Raw genomic sequence first — 18,520 nt, 5'->3', positions numbered from 1 at the left:
AGGCTTTCCAAACATCACGAAGATGCCACACTATCGCTATATTCCTTTCTCAGAATAAATTTCAAAGTACTGAGAAAGTCTTGAGCTGTCAGTGATTATGGTAAATACCATCAGTGCAGATGCAAATACTTAAAAGTATATAAATCGTTTGACATGTGTTGTCCGTTTTGGATTGGAATAGGATTGCTAACGTGAAATTAAAAATTACATATCAGTTGATGTATGCATATCTTATACTTAATATATGCATGTATCCATTTTTTATTATAGGAGAAGAGAGACAACTGAGAAAGAAAAAGGTATGAATTCATTGGAAAACACTATTCATTGCATTCGTTCAGCTCACGCTGATTAAATACGTTGCTTAATATGGTATACATTTTCATGTCTCACAAGCACGATTATAGTGTAATTATTAGAGTACTTTAGAGTTCGGATATATTAATGTATTCTTGATTTGATTTATCTATTGTTTTAACCAAGACAACACCGTATCACCAGTTGAATTTTAATTGCAGTAGCTTCATCTGTACATGACAATAACCTCACAGGCGAGAGAGAGAGAGAGAGAGAGAGAGAGAGAGAGACTACGTCTTTACTGTATTTTATCTTTGTTTGTGATATTCAAACATTTATTGTATTTATAAATCATAGTATATAAAGGTAAACTTATTTTCAAGATGTAATAACCACTAGAGAGGTGCACTCTTATAATATTGAATGGTTTTTTATGTTTTATACTATTGGCAAGGTGTTGGCGAAAGGTGCACATCTTATATGCACACATTTAGTGACCCTTTCTAAAAATATCAACACATTTCTTTGTTTTGTTTAAAAAATGGTTATTTAATGTCTTTCGGACACATCATGCCAGAATGTGGACAGTATCGAACACGACATATCCAAAGCATATTATAATACGGAAGACTCGAGAAAGCAACGAAGTGAGCCAATACACAACACAAACATAGATGGCGTGAAAAGAGGACCTGATGTCAGTTTACATAGCGGGTTATGAGGTAGTGAATGTATTATTGGAATAAGATGTCTTTATTCTTTCCCGTATTTTATCAGTATGAATGTTGGAAGATATTTTATTATTCTCAATTCTGTTTTCAAATGGACGTTTCTCCCTCTTATATCCTTTCGATATCATATAGTTTTCAATATAACCGACATCGAATTCGTTTGTCTGAACAATTATCATTTGTTCTCGATAGGCTTGTTTGGATTAGAAACACATCTCAGATTATCAAGCAACGAACACAAATGCATAAGTGTAATCATCGCAGTCATATCAGAGTCGGTCTGACATGTTTTATGTACGAAGTGTGTTACGATGTTATATATTGCGATGTTATATATTCTCTAAAAATAATCCTGATAAAGCCTTAAATATATAGAAATTTTAACGGCTACCAAACTCTGACCTCAATCTTTGATTCAACGTTTAACACTGGGTGCCCCAAGAATTACATATCGCCATGGAATCGAAACTTTAGTTTGTATAGCGTTACTATAGTAAGGAGAAGGATTGCAAGATGACATTTCTAGTTCACGAGTTGAATCGGATATTATATATCTAGTTTTTATTTCGTTCTGTTGAATATTTTCATGATGAGGCCTCAGTTTCACCAACACGAAAGCTAATGTATATGTAGATTTAACTCAGTAAATTGAACAATTTTAGTTCGATCTAATATTTCAGCGAATCATATGGCTAGATTCAAGGCTATTATCTAACCGTATATGCCCAGTGTTAAGTTCCATTGCTGAAATTTAGATCTGATCTACATTTAATGAATAAACGTAAGTCTGGGCCGAAACTTAATTATGAATCCACCTTTCAAACAGCTAATATCTGCATCTAAGTTTAAATCGAATTACTAAATACCTCAAATCTAAAATTAACTTTAATACTTGTTAATTAGGGATATATCCAAGTTTCACCTCATAGAAGTTAAGATTTACGAAACATGATGGGTTAAACTGAAGAAAGATATATGTTCATATAATAAGATGGATGTACGTTTGACTTCATTTTAATGCAGACTAAGTCAGGTTGGTGGCGTATCAAAATTTACAAACGTCATCGTTAATACTGACACATGGTGAACTGCTCTTCTGACCACTTTCCTTCAGAAACTCCGAGATAGAATAGGAACAGAAGAATTACCATATACTGCGATAGACCACGGTCTCACGGGTAAGCAATAGACCACGGTTGCATGGGTAAGCAATATACCACGGTTGCATGGGTAAGCAGTAGCCTACGATTGCATCGGTAAGCAATAGGTCACGGTCACATGGGTAAGCAAAAGACCACGATTGCATGGGAAAGCAATAGGTCACGGTCACATTGGTAAGCAATCCGCTAGGACTAGCATGAAAGTAAAACAATTAGTAGAAAAACAAATTTACTGAACGATTTCCTAAATAATTCGTGTAGAATTTCGTAACCACTGAACACGGAATTGCTCTTTCGTTTTATGTTTCATCAGCGCGTTGTTCAAAAGTGAGATTTAGTTTGATTTTTCGAAGAGGTTTGAAATGCAATAAATCCATGCATTTTATGAGTTTCAATTTTCTATGTATGGAGAAACGACACCTTAGTGTGTATGTCTACATTTGTGAATGTGCCTAGTGGCAAACTGCTCTTCAGAGATAAATAGGTTTATGTTACCTCTTTAAATTAATGGTTTATAAGAACCACATAATCAACTAATGTTGTAAATTATAAATCCAAAGTTATGAACAATTTTAGAAATTTCGATTATTTTTGTTCATCCTTCAGATAACAATTGAAGGAGTACTTTGGAGGATAACTTTTACTACAACGAAGAGTTCATTTCACCTGAAGAACGGTGAGAAGAGTAAATGTTGATCAATGTTTCTTACGTGAAAGGAAGGAGGATGTTTTTCTTAAAATGTTCCATTAGTCTTGTAACACTGTGGAATACGGCTTTTCAAGGCCTATCTCGTACTTGTATAACAAAAAAAGATTGAGTGAATTTACATTAACTTCTCAAATCAAATAAGATATGTGAAAATATTTCCCCCGGAGAAGTGAAAGAAAAATAAAAAAAACCACCTAAAATATTAATACTATTTATAATAATAATAACCACTTGATAACGTATATAATTTACCTTTGGCAACAATAAGACTTGATTTATTTCAAACAAAATGCACTAACATAACTTTAACTCATCCGTTTATTTGTCCGTATCTGCAGTCTTTGCATTTTTCGCATACGCATATTATAGCACACCACCTTTCTCAATTTCATGTTTACGTAAAATAAGGCGCTGGTACAGTAAATAGATTTTTGAAGTGAGAAGACTTTTGTGGTCATTAACTTCTGATCTTATTGATATTATTTTTCATTTAACAAAATTTAGTTTGTCAATAGAATTTTTTAGCGATATATTGTGTGATAATATTTACACGTATTAAATATTTTCTACAATCAAATGAGTTTTGAAATTATTTTACTATGTTCTGGCTGTGCTAGTGAGTTTAAACCATTCGTTTCAATATTATCATAGTTATAGTAAACACTGAACTGACAATGGTTCCTGTTCCAGTTCTCATTAACGACGATTTTGCAAATATACACGTACTCAAAGATTATATACGACTGAAACAGAAGAATTGCCATCAACTTATGAAATATTTATATGGCGAATATACATGAATAATCAATATGTACAAAACGAAAAATGACAACAATAATCATAATTTATTCACGTAATGCTATTGATTTTATAGTTAATCCTTACTGACATCGTGTGTTGTTACTGAGATAAGTCATTGGTGTGGTTAAAGGTGTCATGGAATTTAATTAAGAAGGCGGATGATGATGGTGATGATACTGATGATGATGATGATGATGTGGAGTGTGTTGAAACTTTTCATTAAATGAATTCGTACGGATTTAAGATAAATGGACGAATAGAGTCACAGAGTATATATATATGGATTTATGTGCATGCAAACTATATGTATATACAAGCATATTATCACAAGGGAACTACGAGTAGATTATTTTCATAAACATATACGTACACGTGCACACAAACACATGCACACACAGGCACACATATACTCACACATACACATACATAGAGCGACTTGAAAGACAATATATCCGCACTGACGATATACATACAATCCAAGATACATACATACATACATACATACATACATACATGCATGCTCACATACATACTTACATACTTACATACACAATAGATACATACATACATACATACATACATATACATGTAGATATATACATACATGAATGCAATTAATAGTGCTAAAATATGGTTATAAATAGTACCATCTGCTACGATACATGGATGCGAGTTATGGTTCAACTTGAGGCAGTCACAGATATATGACCTACAAGTATGTCAAGGAATAGATGCAAGAAGTATTGGTCTTGATCAGTGGTCATCTACAGAGACAACAATTAGCAGTCTTGGACTATGGTCAGTTGATGCACTTTTAGTTGAAATGAAATTAGGTTTCTTCAATAAAATCTGTAGACCTAATGGTTTACTAGCATGGAAAATTATATTCATTAGAAGAATTCTTGACTTCCTGATATACGAGAGCAAAGCGTTGGTTTTGTTCAAGATATATACCGTGTTCTTTTGAAATACTGGCTTGGCGGTTTCTTCCACCTATACGGGAACACCCTATATTCTGTCCCGAAACCAGTCTGGAAGAGGAATATTGAAACGGCAGTTTACTGCTGCGAGGAACCGTTGTGGAGATCTAAGCTTGAAATGAGACCTTATGTTTTACCATGTGCAAGTGTCCATGCTAATCGTCTAGCACCTGCTGTCTGGAAGCTTGTAAATGTTTTCCTAATGCAACTTGTACTTTGGCTAACATTGCCAATTTAACAGTGTGTTCAATTTCAACAGAGAATGAACATAACTGTAAACTCTGGGATAGATTGACTACAGACAGAGCCAAGCATATGTTACTATACTGCCAAACCGTAAACGATTAACGTAATAGCATGTTTGAAAAAAATAATATATGCAATAGACATAATAGACTCACACTAGCTTTTTGTCAGGACGATGACTCATTACTTCATATCCTTTCGGGCAAGAGAGTGGACATCTTTGATTCTATGGATGATCAATCATGGCAGTCATTCATGCGTGTAGTGGCTGAAGGAATAGACACAATATACAGAAGAACAAATGAACTTGAAAACGATATCTGATATTATGCTTGTTCGGTATAATATGGAAATGGACCCATTTCATTTCTATCATTAAATTATTCACAAGTGTTCCAAGTGAGAGCCAATGAGATAATCTATTTAAATCGTTCCAGTTGAATCAAAATTATTCCAATTCTCTGTTTTCCCCTCTCTGAATGTCTGCTGTTATATATTTCGTTTGCAACGAGATCTCTCATTCATGTGTTTAGCTTATTTGGTGGTATGTCCTTGGTTTAAGTATTTGATTTTTGAATTGTGTGAATTTGGATCATTACGATATATTTAGTTATGGATAAAAGACAAAGTATTGGTAACATTATTCTGTTTCTAAATGTCTTTACTACAATTAGAATTTAAAGACGAATGCAAATCCTGACACTTAAAAACATTGATGCAAGAAAGTTTGATATTATATTGTTAGTAAGCCTAGGACCCTTTTGACCACATAATCTTGGGCACAAAACGTTCACATGTGTAACAGTTAATAGGTTGCATGTGAGTATTAGAGAATTGTTATTGGCGATTTTAGATTATCCGATATCCGTTTTAGGGTTCCGTTGAATCATGGTTAATAATAATCAATTTGCAACAGTAAAATGAATTCTGACATTAACATGTCTCACATAACTATTTCTCTTCTTTTACAATGATGGATTTTGAAATTTTAACTGCTAATTTATTTGTTCTCTTGTAAGTTTACAAAGCACAAAAGGCGTTGTAATGCGTTCTCCTCTGGCGCTTGTCCTTATACGGTGTATATTTCATTGCTGAAAATAATACGTTTTTATGCGTTTTAACATGACTTCACTTGAACACTGCCAACAGGACCTGTTTCTTTTAGGTTCATATGTGTAATGAGAAGAATATAAAACAATAATAAACTATTGAATGTAATGAAGATACTGGACTCAATGACATGAACTCAACCTCATCATATACTGTTTCACTCTATAAACTGGTGAAACAGATATACGATTTGTCTAAGTCTTTGCATTAACCGTTCATGCAAGTTATATTCAATATATATATATATATATATATATATATATATATATATATATATATATATATATATATATATATATATATATATATATATATGTATATGCGTGTGTGTGTGTGTGTATGTGTGTCTGTGTGTGCGTTTGTGTGTGTGTAAATAACTTTGTAACCGTCAATAAGAAAGTGATCCATAGTTTCTGCCCACGATTCAACAAAGCCCAGTATATCAACTATTTCAAAAAAGTTTATAAACTCACTCTTCTTTTCTCTAGAAAGTTTCTTCACGAAGCCAGATATATTATATACCAAACAACCTAACACAGAATTAAAACCGCTCTCCTCAAACAGGTCTTATCTTCTGTCTTCAAGAACATCATCATTTCTATCCTCATCAGATGCTTACGTGTAGCAGCAGAAAGGGTGAGCAGACTATTTTCTGCAAAGTTCATTCACAAAAAAAAAAGATTCCTACGGTAACGAAAATACAAGGTCAATAAAGCCAAACCGAAGCCTCTAACTGACCGAGAGTTTCTCTAATTGGAATATCTCATTTTGTTACTTTATCTTTGTTGTTTTTCAGATTCTGTATGTATGCTTGTTTACCCGTCTGACACTCATTTGTGGTCGCACCCTCTCTGCTGCTGTAGTGTGCGAGTAATCAAATCATTAATAATGTAAAGCAATAATGTGCGCTGCTGAAGGTCGCTTTCCTAGATGATAAAGTGCTGTATTAAAAAGAGACATTTTGGAGCCGAGTTTCTTGGCTTGTAATTCTGCAGCATCATTCTCATCAAACTAATCTTGGTGTTTTCCTTTGGTTGGGGTCGAGGGCTAAACAGAATCTCTGAACGATGCTCATGTTTTAGCAGCTTCTCGGTGACCGTATCAATTGTTAATAGTTGGCAGCATATGTTGTCAGCAAGCGTTTGTTTCACATTTTCATTTTTCAATTTGGATACATTGAGCTAATTCGGCGCTATTTCGCCTTTTGATGTCTACTAGGCTGAATCAGGAATTTGAATCGGGCGCTTTTGAGCGAGGTGGATTGGACGGCCACCAGGCCCTATTCTACCTGTGCTGCTGTCAAACACTCTCCATAGCTCGTGCCATCTGACTTCACAGCCGGTGGGATCATCATATTTCTCATTCACATGATCAAACGGAGAGTACTTTCCTGTGAGAGGCAGATGTAGCTGTCCATTCTGGACATGTGTATCAAGTTAAACCGTTTAATGATACGTACGTTAGCAGATATACCCTTACCTACATACCTACCTACCTACCTACACACATACCTACCTATCTACCTACCTGCATGCATACATACATACATACACATATACATGCATGCATGCATGCATACATACATACGTACATACATACATACATACATACATACATACATACATACATGCATGCATGCATGCATGCATACATACATACATACATATATACTTACATACGTACATACATACATACTCGTTATACTTACCAAGAAGATGGTGTTTGCGTGCGAGGAAATTAAACGATTTCTGCTGGATTAGTGGATTTCTAGTGACAAACTTGTAAAGATGTTTTTGTTTAGTGTTTGTTAGCTACTAAATAAAGAGAAAGGACCATATCCTCATTTTTCTCGAAGATTGAATTAGAGGGGCGTATTAAATTTTTTTGTAAAAAAAATCATGGTTATGAAAATTGGTTATATTTACTAGTTCTGCCTGTCTCTCATTTTCAATCATTGATTTTGAAGCAGAGATATAACTCAATCATTGCTAATTTGTGTTTCACGTTTGTGAATGCCATACTGTTTCACATTAGTAGTCAAAATCTTCCGCAGTTAAAACGTCTAGTTGAATAAACTGTACAATCGGATACAAATATTAAAAGAAAGTATTATTATGATACGTCTACATTACGATTTCTTATTCTTTATTATACATATATTTGAAGTTTAAAATCAATCAATGTTTGCCAAACATTTTATAGCAAGTCATTATAATAAAATTTGCCATAGTCACGATTTCCACCCTCTACCAATGTTTGTATAATTAGTGCTAAAATTATGCGTAGTGAAAATGATCACGTAAAAGAACTTAGAACTATTCCTTTATTCCTTTATATAATTAACTAATCGTATTAAATTTAGATTTTTAATTGTGCCGTTTACAACAAACAAGAACATCAAAGTTTGCAACCCTTTCAAAAATAATGCCTTAACATCATAAACATTAAATTCGTTAGTTTGAAAAGTGCAGCAAACTAACTATGGTCTTAACAAATACTTGTACACTATTATGCTGCCTCACTTGTCAAATTGGGACAGGGTATAATGCTATATGGAACCGCCATTATTCAATTTCATGCAGGAGGAGCTTTCACTCTCTTTGGCGAATAAGTGCGCGTCACGATGGAATCTGCGGATGCTGAATATACCAATTCTTGTTGGGTTTGTTTTACAATATATCAAAATGACTTGGAAAATTCAAAGATTTAACACACATCTTTTATTCATTTGCGTTATGCTGAGAGTGAGAGCAATCCCAACGATAATTGTCAACGCAATGTCAAGTCAAAATATAACATTCCATTAAAATGGAGAGATCTTGAGTCTCAATAAAAATATTGTATCAAGATGAAGATAATCCAGTCATGTAAGGTTAAATATGTAGCGATGGTAAGTATTGATAAATTGCATTTAACATTGTTAACCTTGATTATTCTATTCGATCTAAAATACATATACCTTTGCACGAGGCATTGATTTTTCTTAGATAACGCTATGACTGCTTACTATTCAACTGTTGGACTGTATATATGTAAGGCTGAATGCCTCTTTGTCGGGCTGAATGAATGAATGAATGTACTTATGAGTACCTACTCGTTTATTTATGTAATTGCACATTTGTAAAGAAGTCCAAAATGATGCAAACATAACAGTTTGCACAAGTAAAAGTTTTAGAATAAAATGTTTGATTTGTTGTGCAATAAATGCGTACCTTACGCCTCCACAAATAATCACACACAGTGAAGAGACTCATAGTGAGTTACATACAGTCTATTGAACAACTGATACTACCGGTAAGAGTATTATATATTTGCACTTCCTGGTTGGAAAAAAATCCTATACATGTCAATTTAATTATCCCGACAGAGAAATTTAGGGTACAGCAAGCTTACTAAAGAAAACTTTGAAGAGCAGGCCAAAAGTGTAAAGTATGATGGGGACATTGCTATTTCTTACTGTCGTCGGCATCGTCTGCATGTGCGTCGGGCAAGGTAGGTGCACAACCGGTATTCACTGTACATAATTGAGTTTGAACTTGACGTAGCTTCCAAAACTGATACGTACATATCCGGAGACGTTCAGGGACAATCCCTATCAATTGCGTGATTCATGTTGGTATGTTACCGATAATCCTATGTTAAATTGGTCCATAGGATTAACATGGAGATGGTGTAAAAAGGACAAACACGTTTGTCACTAAGAAAATGAATTTATTTTACCGCAGCACTCACCACATTTATGAAAAACTATTATTGTCATAACTGCCACTAATACGTCCCTGTATCACACCAGTATTTAAACTTTTGAAAGAGGAACCTCTCAGGTAGTATAGCGGTTAGCGCGTCCCCCTCGGATGTGGCATGTCATGGGTTTGAACCCCGGCCGATTCATACCAAAGACTTATAATAATGGTACTAACAACTTCCTCGCTAGGGGCTCAGCATTAAGAGGTTAGTGTTAGGACTGGTTGGCCTGGTGTCATTATAATGTGACATGATGCTACGTGTCTGCGGAATGGTGCCCCAGTGCTAGACATCACTATAAACTGTTATACTACAGACATCGTAGCGATATGACAAAAATTGTTAAAGCTACGGTCAAAATCCAAACTCACTCACACCCATAACTTTTGATAGACAGGTCACTACAAGTAAGTAGAAAAACTAACGTACTTGACTATCACATCAGTCTAATATTGTTGAGTTTAACACAATTTTCAGCACACTTTATACTATACATAGCGGCCAGGATAAATTGTGGAGGAAGAACCCGGCAAAGCCAAGGGAAGAACCACCGACCCATGGGAAGCTACTGGCAAGCTTTCGCACATACGAACATTTGCCCAGTCGAGACATAGGTGGGACAACTGTGATCTGTAGTGGTGAGCGCTTTTGACCACTCGACCACCCGGGACCCCTCAGTTTAATGTAATGTTCATTATAATTCTGACATTAGCATCACTTAAACAGCCTCAATTAAATTCATATATAACAAATTCCCTCATGAATCATATATGCTCAAATTGTTAACATACAAATTCAGGCTGACCATGAATGCAAAATCACGTACGCAGAATCTGCTGGATTCAAACTGATGGGACAAGGGTGACGTATTCTCAACATATATATTTTTTTCATAAAGATTTATAGTAAAACCAAGAAAAAACATTTATATTTTCTAATGATCATTCCACGTTTAGTATAAAATTACACAAAAAATTCAAACATACAACATATTTTCTTAAGAACATGGAACTGTTTAAAGAAGAAAATACGTAATATATTTTCCATATTACATCAATGAGCTATGCATTAAGTATATTAATAATGAATTACCAAACGAAAAATAGTCCTGTACCTAAGTGAATTATATTAGTAAATACTGCCAGAAAAATGACAATAGATACTAAAATTTATTAAAATCTGAAAGAAAATTTTTAAGTCCCTAAATTAAAACAGTAATTATTAAAGTTGGGGACGAAGTCCAGGAAAAGGCTTAAAGCTTAGAGGAATGCTCACAACTTTTACAAGAAGTATCGCTTCAAGACGAAATCCTTTTTCGATTTCTGGTGTGTGTTGAGATAGTAACTGGACTTGTACGTTGTTCGTTGCCATCATATTCCATTTAGCAAAAGTGTAAATATTTCACCCCCAGAAAAAGAGAAATTGCTGAGAATGACTAATTTAGAAAAGCACCTTCAGAATCTGCCTGTGGATGAAATGTAACTCATTTACAGAGCATTTGTCAAGGTTCACAAGAAAGGCAAACTCAAAATTATTTTTCGATTTTCAAACTATTGCCATTTCCACAATATACGAAGACTGACTCTTGGGTAAGACTACCATAGCCACAATTCGCTAGGTGAATATATTGCTTACCATGCCACGACTTTGGTCTTCAGTGTTGCAACACATTCCGCTTAAGCACGTCAGGGACAGAATTCAGAACTCGGAGGATTAACAAAACCTTTGAACACGACTGTTGCCACAACCTACGATTTTATTGAATTTTAGACGACTTGTGGTGTACGTGTTAGTGAATTCGTTTCTCGGTTTTCATTTCCCAGCAGGTTCATTGACCAGTATTTATGAACAGTACTTGCAAAGTCATCATGACTACCCAAACGTTATCTATGCACGCAAGACAAATGGTATTAAAACAGTTGAAACGAGTGACGAAAAGTGTAGCTCCGTTTCCAAAAGCATTCATCTAACATCGTCCACCTTCGCTAATTACCACAAAGTGTTTATAGCTATTTTGTTAGACCAACAGATTCACGACTGGAACGATGTGCTTGACGGAAAAAAGGGTTGGGGTCAATACTTAGAAATAAGAAGTAGCTAACAATGCCAAAGAAATTGCATGTCACTACTCCAGGAGACGAAGTCCACTTCAAACCAGTGATATAATTCCTGAAGTAAGTGTGGTCTTTTGCAAAAAATGCATAAATGTGTGGGAGTGTAGATGTGATCTGGCTACAAAGAAACATAAGGTCAACAAAACCATTGTATTGCCGACCATGTTGTTTGCTTGCGAAACCTGGATAGTGTACCAAAGCCACGCCAAGAAAATGAATTATTTTCAGTTGGGTTGCTTTTGGAAACTGATAAGGAAAACACCAAGTAATAAAGAAACCCTTTTATGGAAAGACATTACAACTGTACCTTTGAATATTTTGAAAGGACAAAATCTCACTTTATTTCCATAAACCATTGACTGGATCTACATCATTAGTACAAACAACGGATTCCTCATTTATCTCCGAATTCTAATTTCACCGACATGTCACAGTTACAAAAACATTACAATCGTTGATGGATCAAACCTATTTGTCACAAATTAGAATATTTGAATGGCACAGATAAGTATTACAACGTCTTCAACTCTTTCACCAGATATTTTTAAACAAGACGGTTAAAGCTGCTCTTAGAGGATTAAAGACGATGATGAAAAACGAAACCCAAATCACCAATGTAGTCGCGGCGACAAAGATGAAAGAAGAAGAGGACCCACCAGAAAGGCCTCAAATTCTATCTGCTCTAATGCAAAGTAAGATTTGCAGTTTCTTCGCTGACAACTACCATTACCCACAAGCTTGGGTCACAAACTTGATGTCGACATTTCTTCAGTAAAAGGTGAAAATGAAGAACGGAGGGCACACGTGAAAAACAATACACCAAGAAGATGGGAAAACTTCAAAACAATCGCTCCTACTCTTGTGGTTCCTCTGGTTTTATCAAAAGCAATACCACACTATTTCAAAAGTAGTGTCAGTGAAAAGTGCAGAACTTTTGACGACCATCCATCAGTCGTGAAGAAACTTTTAACTAGCATTTACTACAATTCTACACATGATGGTGGTAACAAAAGAAGATCAAAATTTGTATCGTGTTGATAAAACCGAACATAAAAGTGTACATTTACCAGATGTGCGACGATTGTTGCTAGCACAATCGACGTACAGGTTACAGAAATCCATTCGACGAAAATTTTCCATAGTCAAACAAAAATATCTATCAATGGCAATTTGATTATGATGGTGTCTCTCATTTCGCAGTCAAGACTCGTTTTCGTAAATATTTGTTTTGTGTCATGAACTTGTTTTAAAACTCAGCTTAGCTCGTTCAATTAACTTCCAAAATAGGTTCACAGTTTCTGCGATTTTTAAATCAGGTTTTGAAATAAAGTGGTCGTCCCCTCTAAGACGGCAAACAGAAAAAGGCACCACATTTTTTTAACTAAGCGTTGAAGAAAAAATTAAATAAAGATTAAATCATGTTTCACCACCGATAATCCTGACACGAAGGCAACTGTCGTGGAATGCTTACTAAGAACTTTGAAAGAAAGTATGTGGAAATATTTTACTCATCAACACACTCTCGAGTACATCTATTTCGTGGTCCCATATCTAGTGAAAGATTACTACTAAATCGTACTATCATAGCCTCGGATGTGCACCAACGGAAGTGCCGCCCGAAAACGAAATGACAGTGTTTGATCGATTATTTGGAACGTAGCATACTACCCGATTGAAAGAACAGATGTTAAAGACAGGAGATTGTATTCGCGTTGGAAAAACAATCACACCCTTGACAAAAGCTATAAACCTAACTAACAACCGAATCGCTTCGTGTCACTGGATAGTACAAAGACGCTATACTACTGTATACTAATTGGAAGACGTGAACGATGACATGTTAAAGAGAACTTATACTCGCTTATGTTACAAATAATGACCTCAAAAAGAAGACGTGTACGATATCGAAACTATTCTTCATCGAATAACACGCAAAGTAGCCAAAGCCAGACTCAAAGAAGTGAAAGTGCGTTGGAAAGGATTTCCTCCTTGTTTTGCTTGTTGCATTGCCACTTCGCAAGGTATTGACTATAAAAAGGATAAGAAGTTACCACAGTGCCATTAAACACAACAGCCACCCATTTTATCCGAATTCCACCTTTCAAGAATAGCAAAAGTAACATATGTTGATGAGGTGGCTAACGTGTGCCGAATACACACATTGTCTTGTTATTGTAGCAGTCATTGTCAGTTTAAATTTGCAACAAGGAAACTAACATTTGTGGACAATTTTACTTGGTAGTTGTATTGGTTATATTCTTTCCAATCCTTCCTTTAAATACAGGTCTGGAATTAACAATAGCGGTAGCCTTGTTAGCAGTACCAGTCACCATTCATCAACAACAACAGTTCCGAGAAACCTATTTCTGGAAGATATGGAAAATCATTATATTTTGACTCCTCTGAAATTCGAACTATCGAATTGTAAATAACCAATTTCATTTAACTTTACCGAGTGACAGTTTTATGGACGTGCTACTAAACAATACCATACATTGTTTTACGACCGATTTATCTCAAGCCATACGATTATATGACGAAGATCAAGTTTAGAACGTGTCTGGAAATCAGAATTATGTTGTCGTCAAAATCATCAACGAACAAATTTAAGAACACTTGGAAACAAATTGATTCTGGTTATTCTGACACCAACACGCCATCGCAAGATAATCCTAACTGAACATCTATTCGATGAGAATTTATACATGCTATTATATTAGTGCCCAACAATTTGTCGAAACGAATGCAGCTATTTTTAACAATCAATTTGGTAAAGCCCTGGACAAAGCCAACACTTTATGCATATCGAGTTTCATGTCATTTCTCATCATATCACTTTGAATTATTCTGATGGCAAAATGCTATTCTGGATAGAACCAAAAACATAGTGACGCATTTCACAGACATCAACAGCAACGGGCGATTATATTTTTATTTTAGTTACCCTATCGAATTGAACGAAATAATGAATTTGATGTACGTGTACTCCGATCTATTGGACTTTAACGTAGTGTTAAGCACAACCATTCTGCTACTCAGAGTCATTTCTTTCAAAGTGGATTCTGCCATAGCTGCTTTAGGGGAAGATAGAAATATGTTTCAAGTTCACAGTGAAAAGTGTGTTACTTCAACGTGGAAAAAACTCTTTAGTCGTCTAAACACCCCTATAACTTTTCATCACACATCTAACCAAACTAATACCACTTCTTCTGCGCTACAACATGACGAGACAGAATAAGACGTCGAAACATTTTCATGTCTCGTAAACAATTCTTTCACTGGAGAAATCCCACCATCTGAATCAGTATATGCAAGCTCATCAACTAATCTTTGTAACCAGTCGCTAGTTAGGCATTTATTTACATTTACTTTTTTGATGGTTTGTCTATTTTACAGAATGACTGCGCTAAGGATTTTAACTTCAAAAAACTAATACCTGCTTGACCCACTGAGATGTTAGTGGAAACAGCAATAGACTCAACCAGTGTATTCTGAATACGTAACTATTATAGTGCAAAATCTGAGTCAGAGTGTATCTTCGCGTACCGGTAGTAAGGCCGGTAGTAGGGTAAAGGCACGTAAAGACGACAACGCCTTAAACAATGGATAATTATCCCTGATTATCTTAATTAAATATCCTAGAAGCGGTAAGTAAACCTGTCATTAGAGTAAGAGGGTTATATTTTGATGATAATAAGTTTACTTAACGGGATACGTTTTAAAGGAAAGAAGGAAGCTTGAAACGTTATCAGCCATGGGATATAAGATATCGGCGAGATCACAGCATCGCAGAATGAAGTGTTGAGTATTGGGACCGCGACGGGAAACTGCCATGGGAACAATACCAATAATGCTTTTGTGCAAATACGTTAATCAAGATGTATTTGTATATGTATTCATCGTTTCATGTCAATCATGTCTGCTTGTCACTGATGATCTGAATGAGTAGCATAGACCCTTCTGTAATTTGTTTGGTTGGGCTTTCTTTTAACTCAGCATATATTTTAATCTAGTATTTCTCACTTTTTCATTTTGTTCCCAGAACTTACTGATAATTATGAGCATTCTGATTGTGCTATAGGTATCTTAAATATTATTTTCCTTTTGAACTGAAAAGTACACCGTTGGGTCTACGACGTCTCTGACGATAGCGATTGGAAATGACAAACATATATTCGAATAATACCTTAACCTCGACGAGCTGTCTTTTGGTGTCTTCAAAAAGCAACACAACGTCCATCTACAACTAGTACCTTTAATTTCTACGATTTGAAGCTTTTGTTTCAAACCTTTGATAAGTATAAATGATTTCAGATCGAAGTTAAATTTATCATTTAATAGTTAGTTCAGAAATAGCGACTTGATATACATAGTCATCATGCATTGTTTTAAATCCATTTATTTTCAACAAATATTGTGCTGTTGTAAGCTAATCGCTCTATGTTTCTGGTAAAACTGATGAGATATTTGACATTTATGTTATCTCTAAGTTTTTTTTGTATCTCAAATAACATTAACATACGTTAACTACATGAAAACGTCGAAACAGGTGAACATTTTCTCATGACACACGTGTGTATGTAATCAAAACAAATTACGAGAGTAATTGCGTTCGCAGGACTATGCCACCTAATTATGTCGGTGTTCCACTGATGTTTACCAGAAGCAACTGCATTCTTATATACATCGGATAGATGCAATTCTTTTCCGTGAACAATGACTAATGGATTCCCTAATCTATAACACTTTCCTCTTTTTATCCTTGAGGATGTGATTCATGATGAGAATTCGACGAAAAGTAAGACTGTATCCATCATGTATAATCCGTAGAAAATATAAGTTCAACAATTTCGCCATCTCTCTTTCATTCCATGCTACATACACGATAATATATAGTTTCATCCCAAAGCCTACATTTGTTTCTCCCAATCTAGATTTCATTGTATAAGAATTCTTGTACATGGTTAGCTGCTGGGATGGACACAATTATTTCATGAATCAATAATTTATCGATGTTTTAAGGGTGATTTGACAGATTTTGGACAGATCAAAGGAAGGAAGAAATGTTATAGATATAATGTATGACTAAATAGAGATAAACAGTTTTATCAACATTTGTATTATGTATAATGCACACTTATTAAAGATATAGAAAATAAATAAATGTAAAAAACATATATCTTGATATATTCTTGACAAACTTTAAATATATTATCAGAACTCAATTTATATAATAAAAAATTATGGTGTGCATAATGGTTAATATCAAGTATTTTATAAATAATTAATCATATAATAGTGAGAATTAATTTGGAAATGCACTTACATTTTTAAAGAATTAGTAAACTTATTTGTATGATATTAGATTACACTTTTACAAATTAAGTTTTCCTGCAAAGTGGAATAATATAAAAATATTATTATCTAATTGTAAACAGGGGACATAATTCATACAACATAAAAAAAAAATATGAAAGTCATATAGTGTTTTTGAATTTAGATCATATGGATATAACGTATTAAGACGGTGAATCAAATAGGTTTCCCGTAGCAGACGTTCCATTTCAGAATCAGCTTTAACAATAGGTTGGAAGGAGAAATCTTGCAAGGTATGGGGAAATTTTGTTAAAATGTGCGGCAACATGAGATGAAAATGATTGATCGATATAATTTTTTTTTTATATCTGATCTATGTTGGTTCATACGATTAGATATTTGTTGACTGGGTTTTCCAATATATTGAATGCCACATTTTTTGCATGTTATCAAATAAATAACATTTGATGTTGCACAATTAGTATCACAACGCATATTAAAAGTTTATTTCGTATTATTACTATTGCAATAAGTATTTTCATTAATAAATGAACAGTGTGAACATCTAGGTCTATTACATTCAGTTGATGATCCTATTTTATATGATGTTTTTTTCTAATTTAAAATTAGTTAGAAAATCTTTACCATTTTTAGTTCTTTTATAAGCAAGTGTGGGTTTGCTTTCGTGTAGCGATTTAACACTTGCTTTACATGATAAGTTTAAATAATCCCAATATTTATTGATAATCTTACCTATATTAAGCAAACTTGGATTATATTCAGTAACAAAAGGAATGGTATCTTCATTTCTACTTTTGATTTTACATTGTAAAGATTCAAGTTGTGTAAGAGAAGATATCTTTTGGAAAGCAGTATTAATGATGTCAATAGGGTAATTTCTATTTTAAAAAATGCTGACCTAGCTCTGTCAAAGATGATTTAAAAACAGCGTCATCCGAGATAATTCTTCTATATCTTTATCCTTGACTATATGGTATCCCATTTTTACATGATTTAGGATGGCATGCAGAATATTCAACATATTGATGCATATTCGTGTTTTTAACATGAACCATGGTAGTAATGTCATTATTTTCATTTTTCACATCTACGTTCAAAAATGATGCTTTAGTTTTAGAGACATTGATTTATTGCTGGATGTAATTTGCTTAAACTGTCTATCAAATAATAAAGGTCTTCTAATGAATAACTCCAAATCATAAAGATATCGTCTAACAATCTTAACCATACATCTGGTTTTAATAGGCATTTATTTAGAAAATCATTTTCTAATTTTCCCATAAATAAAGAT

General features: G+C 34.2%; 1 protein-coding gene across 1 annotated transcript in view; it reads left to right on the top strand.

Moving 5' to 3' along the window:
* The first annotated feature begins 9,385 nt into the window (after positions 1-9,385).
* Positions 9,386-18,520, top strand: part of LOC149798455 (uncharacterized) — a 63,872-nt gene continuing 54,737 nt past the window's right edge. The window contains exon 1 of the mRNA XM_089960874.1: positions 9,386-9,526. Coding sequence (XP_089817000.1) covers positions 9,466-9,526 — 61 coding nt within the window. The 5' untranslated portion in view covers positions 9,386-9,465. The remainder of the gene's footprint in view (positions 9,527-18,520) is intronic.

This window comes from Sinohyriopsis cumingii, chromosome 6 (genome assembly GCF_028554795.1).
Source record: "Sinohyriopsis cumingii isolate HCF-2022 chromosome 6, ASM2855479v2, whole genome shotgun sequence".
NCBI lineage: Eukaryota > Metazoa > Mollusca > Bivalvia > Unionida > Unionidae > Sinohyriopsis > Sinohyriopsis cumingii.
Note: the sequence above shows the minus strand (reverse complement) of the source record. Positions and strands in the feature narration are given on the sequence as shown.